At 46.8% G+C, this 6,000-nt stretch overlaps 1 protein-coding gene across 1 annotated transcript in view; it reads right to left on the reverse strand.

Annotated features, from left to right (window-relative positions):
- The window catches only part of LOC148144098 (uncharacterized), a gene marked incomplete at its 5' end in the record, with an annotated part of 59,652 nt that extends 55,213 nt beyond the window's left edge, over positions 1 to 4,439 (reverse strand). The window contains one exon of the mRNA XM_087975301.1: positions 3,678 to 4,439. Within this exon, the coding sequence (XP_087831427.1) occupies positions 3,678 to 4,439 (762 nt within the window). The remainder of the gene's footprint in view (positions 1 to 3,677) is intronic.
- Between the last annotated feature and the right edge of the window lie 1,561 nt (positions 4,440 to 6,000).

Raw genomic sequence — 6,000 nt, forward strand, 5'->3', positions numbered from 1 at the left:
AGCCAAGATTTGGGTGGTGAGGGTGAACTTGCTTACTTGAGGGGTTTTATATTTTGGTTCCTACTTACAATAAAGTGTAAATTATGATTCAACAGTTGGTTGTCTGTGCAGTTTCTGAGTCAGTATTCAAATTAAAGCGATTCACCCACAATCAGAGTGAGAGGCTAGGATTAATAATGACTCCTTTGCATTCAGCAGGACGGCACGTCAATACTGTTATAAAACGAATGCTGAATCCCCTCCCCTCTCTGAGATCTCAAACCGAAACACCAATAGAGGAGTGCATTGCCCTATAATCGGAAAATTAGTGTGAAAAGTAGTGTCATCTGCTCTAGTCTTAAACAAAAATAAATCCCTGACACTTTAAAAATCAACAAAAAACAATTTACATATCCAACTTGAATGGTGAACAACTGAACTAAACTATTAACAAACCTAATAAATCCCTTCGAACTACTAACGATTCTGGCATGAAACAGGATTTTTGTCATATGCTGTTCCAATAAATACAAGACCCACTAAAACAACAAGAAATAGAATTTAGTCTCTCAGATTACATCTTCCAGAATATTCTAAGCATCCTTCTATTGAATCTTTTGTCAGGAATGCCTCCTGCAATTCCTGCTCTTCTGGTTTTTTTGTAAATGATGCTGTCTCATTCACAGCTGACTGTCAGAGCTGATGTCTCTCTCTAGTGCTGAGGACTCTTAGCTCTAGCAATGGGGAGTTAGCTCTGGGGTTCTGTCCAACTTCTGTCCCTTCTTTTATACCCTTGATGCCATATTGAGTTTTTACAATAGGATCGGTCCTCTGTTGTCAAAACCATCACATTTAAATTTAATAGATATTGGTAGCCAAAGGACCGGATTTAAATTGATTGGCTAAATTGAAAAGTCATTATCTTGGCCTGTTAACTGTACAACCTTGTGATAGAAATGTTTCTGTTTGTGTGCTCTCTGTTGTGATGATGTTACTCCTTTAAGAAGATGTCATCTTGATTTTTTTCCCAAGAGAGGTTGTAAAAGGCAGAGGGTCCGATTCGACTGGGCTAAGGGACTTCACTCATGGCCAGATGTTGGCAAAGGCAACAATCGGAAAAAGGTTTGAGATTTTTTTTTTCTGAAACACTTCTACAGCGAAACAGTCTGTAAGGTCACCCCCCAGCCTCTGACCCTCCAGGGAAAATAGACTGGGGCTATTTCAGCCTCTTGCAACAGCTCAAACCCTCCAACCCTGGCAGTATCTTTGTAAATCTTTTCAGAACCCTTTCATGTTTCACAACTTGTTACAAACATGTCAACTAATTCAGAGAAGCCTCTCAATTACAGCTGTAAATGGAGAAAGTGTGTTTAATCATGAGTCATGAATAAAGGCTGTATTAATCTTTTATTGTGAAGTTTTACTCCTACATTTCCAAACAGTGCATACAAACCTGGTCAGAGGGGAGTGATTGAAAAAATATGTGGGGCAAAAATTTTAGAGTGTGGCTTGTGTATGGAATGAGCTGCCAGTGGAAGTGGTTGAGGTCGGTACATTAACAACATTTAAAAGACATTTGGTCAAACACATGGAGAGGAAAGGCTGAGAAGGATAGTGGCCAAGTGCAGGGAAATGGGGTTACTGTTGATGGAAATTTTGGTCAGCATGGACCAGTTTGGGCCGATGGGCCTGTCTCCGTGCTGTAGCACTGACTCGTGTCTCTTTGTCTCTCCAACAGTTTTGAGTTTTCAGATGAGCATCTCACTTAATCACACTGAATAAAATCCAATCTCATTAGTCAACTCTGATGTGGAAGTGCTGGTGTTGGATTGGGCTGGACAAGGTCAGAAGTCAAATGGCACCAGGTTAGAGTCCAACAGGTTTATTTGAACTCAAGATTTCAGAGCACTGCTCCTTTGTCGGTGAAGTGATGAAGCAGCAGCATTGAAGAAGGAGCAATGCTTCGAAAGCTTGTAATTTCAAATAAACCTGTTGGTCTCTAAGCTGGTGTTGTGTGATTTCTGATATCTTCAGCTGTGGGTTTGTGTCGAACTTAATGGGATATTTTGTCCAATTCGGCATTTTTAAACAGTATCACTTGGAGGGATTCACTTGAAACCTTTCAAGAGGTGAGTTCAACAAGACTGAACTATTCAAAGTTACTTGGACTCAATTTTAAAACTTACATCAGGACCGGTAGACATAGATGTACAGCACGGAAACAGACCCTTCAGTCCAACTCATCAACGCTGACAAGACATCCTAAATTAATTTGATTCCATTTGTCAGTATTTGGCCCATTATCTTTCTGAACCGTTCCTGTTCATGTCCGAAACCAGATGCCCTCTCAGTGGTATAATTGTACCAGCCTCCACTTTCTCTGGAAACTCATTCCATACATGCACTACCCTCTGCGTGAAAACATTGCCCCTTACGTCCCTTTTAAATCTCTCACCCAGCCAAATAGCCTCTCCCTGCAGCTCAAACCCTCCAACCCCCGGCAACATCCTGGTAAATTGTTTCTGATACAGAAGTCAATGTTTTCGGAAGAACCCTTCTTCAGTCCTGAACGAGGGTTAATACCCGAAATGCTAACTTCACCTCCTAATGCTACCTGGCTTGCTGCGTTCTCCCAGCCTCCTGCTTGCCAACTTTGGATTCCAGCAACCGCAATTATTTTTTGTTTCTAACAAATGGTGGAGCAGACTCAATGGGCTGAATGGCCTCATGTCTGCTCCAGTGCTCTTGTGGTCTAAGGTTTCTGCGGATTCTTAGCAACGTGCAGTCCCAGACTCCGAGTAATGTCGCCCACTGGAAGCAAAGTTTATGGAATCACAGAATCCCTACAGAATGTAAACAGACCTTTGGGACCAAAAAGGCAACATCAACCCTCCGTATAGTTACCCACCCAGACCTATTCTCTTAACCCTGTTACTTTACATTTACTTGGAGAAAGTGAGGACTGCAGATGCTGGAGATCAGAGTCAAGAATGTGGTGCTGGAAAAGCACAGCAGATCAGGCAGCATCCGAAGACCAGGAGAATCCTGATGAAGGACTTATGCCCAAAACGTCGATCCTCCTGCGCCTCAGATGCTGCCTGACCTGCTATGCTTTTCCAGCACCACACTTTTGACCAGTCTACATTTACCCCTGACTACTGCACCACACTTACACATCCCTGAACACTATGGACAATTTAGCTAGGCTAACTCACCCTAACTTGTACATCTTTGTATTGTGGGAGCAAAAGCGGAACACCCGGAGGAAACCCATGCAGACACGGGAGAATCAAACACTAGATTCAAACCCGAATCCATGGCTCTATGAGGCAGCTGTGCTAACCACTGAGCCACCATGTCGCCCCGAGCCACTTTAGAGTTGCACTTGGGGGTGTGAGGCAGTGTGCAGTCCAGACATTTTTTTAAAAGCCCACCAACTTTCCCACTGCACCCATTGTCAGAGTGGGGCACAAGGTTTAATCCAAGGTAGCGTCACTTGCAGTATCCGATTGTTGGGAGCACTGGTGCCCCTGCTGGTGTCTTCGCAAGTTCCTGGAAAATGTGAACCTCTTGCCACACTCAGGGCAGCTGAATGGCCTCTCTCCTCTATGGACCCGCTGGTGGGTCAGCAGAGCAGAAGAATTGCTGAAGCCCTTCCTGCACTCAGGACAGTAGAACGGCCACTCTCCCATGTGGACCCGCTGGTGGGTCAGAAGGTGGGAGGAGCGGTTAAAGCGTTTCTCGCACTCTGGGCAGGAGAACGGCTTCTCCCCTGTGTGGACCCGCTGATGCCTCAGCAGGTGGGAGGAATTGCTGAAAGCCTTCCCGCACTCGCGACAGCTGAAGGGCCTTTCCCCCGTGTGGAACTGCTGGTGGGCCACGAAGTTAGAGGAGACCGCAAAGCCCTTCCCGCACACTGAGCAGGAGAATGGCTTCTCCCCGGTATGGACCCGCCGGTGGGTCAGCAGTTGGGAGGGCTGGGGAAAATTCTTCCCACACTCAGGGCAGGCAAATGGCCTCTCCCCAGTGTGGACCCGCTGGTGTGTCAGCAGGGAGGAGGAACTGCTGAAGCCCTTCCCACATTCAGGGCAGGGGAACGGCTTCTTGCCTGTGTGGACCCACTGGTGCCTCAGCAGGGCAGAGGAATCGCTAAAGGCCTTCCCGCACTCGGGGCAACTGAATGGCCTCTCCCCTGTGTGGACCCGCTGGTGCTTCAGCAGGTCAGAGGATTTGCTGAAGGCCTTCCCACAATCAGAGCAGGGGAATGGCCTCTCCCCGGTGTGGACAAGCTGGTGCGCCAGCAAGTGGGAGGAGTGGGTGAAGCTGTTCCCGCACTCGGGGCAGGTGAATGGTCTCTCCCCAGTGTGGACTCGGCGGTGGTCCAGCAGGTGGCAAGAGCGGATAAATCCCTTCCCACACTCTGGGCAGGAGAACGGCCTCTCCCTGGTGTGACTGCGCTGATGAATTTCCAGGGCAGATGGGACACTGAAGCCTTTCCCGCAGTCACCACACTTCCACGGTTTCTCCATGGGGCGAGATTCCTCTGGTTTCTCCATGGCCAAAGCTTCAGCTGCACACAAACGCATGTACAAACCCTCCCTGCCGTGAATTCCTCTTTCCAGGCTGTATAATTGTGACAGGCTGCACATTCAATGCGCTGCCACAGTAGCGTCTCTCATCCAGCTCCACTGATGCTGAAAGCGTACTGAAACAGAAACCAAAGAATTTTGCTCCTTCTCGCAGAATCATAGTCAAAAATCGTTACAGTCCCAATGGATTGATCGACTGTCTGTCATTGACATGAAAATGACGACTGCAGATGCTGGAGAGTCAGTCAAAATGTGTGGTGCTGGAAATACACAGTAGGTCAGGCAGCATCCAGGGAGCAGGAGAGTTGCTGTTTCGGGCATAAGCCCTTCAACTACTGAATTTGAAACTTCAGTCTTCAAATCTTCAAATGCACTGGAAAAAACAGATTATGAAAGTTATCACTGTCAGTCAGGGTAGAAATTCAGAACAAGCAATTCTCCTTTATGCGGAACATTCTTTTCTTTTGTAATTCCATGAAATTGAAAGCACCATTACCCTACTCTGATTGCTCTACATTTACACCTGATTAATGCATCTAACCTACACATCCTGGACATTATGGACAATTTAACATGGCTAATTCACCCAAACCTGCACATCTTTGGATAGTGGGAAGAAACAGGTGCACTGGAAGAAATCCGCAGCAAACACCAGACGGAGAATGTGCAATATCCACACAGACAACGGCCCCGAGGCTGGAATTGTATCTGGCTCTCTGGTGCCGTGAGGCAGCATCACTAACCACAGACACCGTACCTTCCTTTTCCAGTCCTGCCACCAAGTCACTCAGCTTGAGCTCAAGCAAAGCACTACGTTTAATTTTCACTTCACACACACTGAACTTTCGGCCCGTCCCCACTTCCCCTACAGGAAATGCAAACAGCTGGTGGGTTGCCACATCGAATCCCTACAGTGCGGAATGAGGCCATTTGGCCCAACAACTCTCCATTTACCTCTGACTAATATACCTAATCCACACATCCCTGAACTCTATGGGGCAATTTAGCATGGCCAATTCATCCTAACCTGTACATCTTTGGACTGTGGGAGGAAACCGGAGCATCTCGATGAAACCCACACAGCTACGGGGGGGGGGGGGGGGAGACAATATTCAAACTCCACACAGACAGACAGTTACCTGAAGCTGGAGTCAAATCCTTGTCCCTGGTGCTGTGAGGCAGCAGTGTAACCACTGAGCCACGTGCTGAAAGAGATGCAATGTGGAACTTTATTGACTGTACTGCACAGTGGATTGTTGAGTAAGGTTGATTCTCGAAGGATCTGGAAAGAGGTAGCTAACATTTAGGAGCGCATTGCGACAGATGCTGGAATCATTCCTGAAAACAACAAATGCTGTAGATCACAGCTGGTCAGGCAGTGTCCACATAGAGAGCAAGCTAACATTTCAGGTCTTCTTTGAGATTTATAAAA

The sequence above is a fragment of the Chiloscyllium plagiosum genome, unplaced genomic scaffold (genome assembly GCF_037043375.1).
Source record: "Chiloscyllium plagiosum isolate Xiang-an unplaced genomic scaffold, Cpla_swu_hap1 HiC_scaffold_27, whole genome shotgun sequence".
NCBI classification, from domain to species: domain Eukaryota; kingdom Metazoa; phylum Chordata; class Chondrichthyes; order Orectolobiformes; family Hemiscylliidae; genus Chiloscyllium; species Chiloscyllium plagiosum.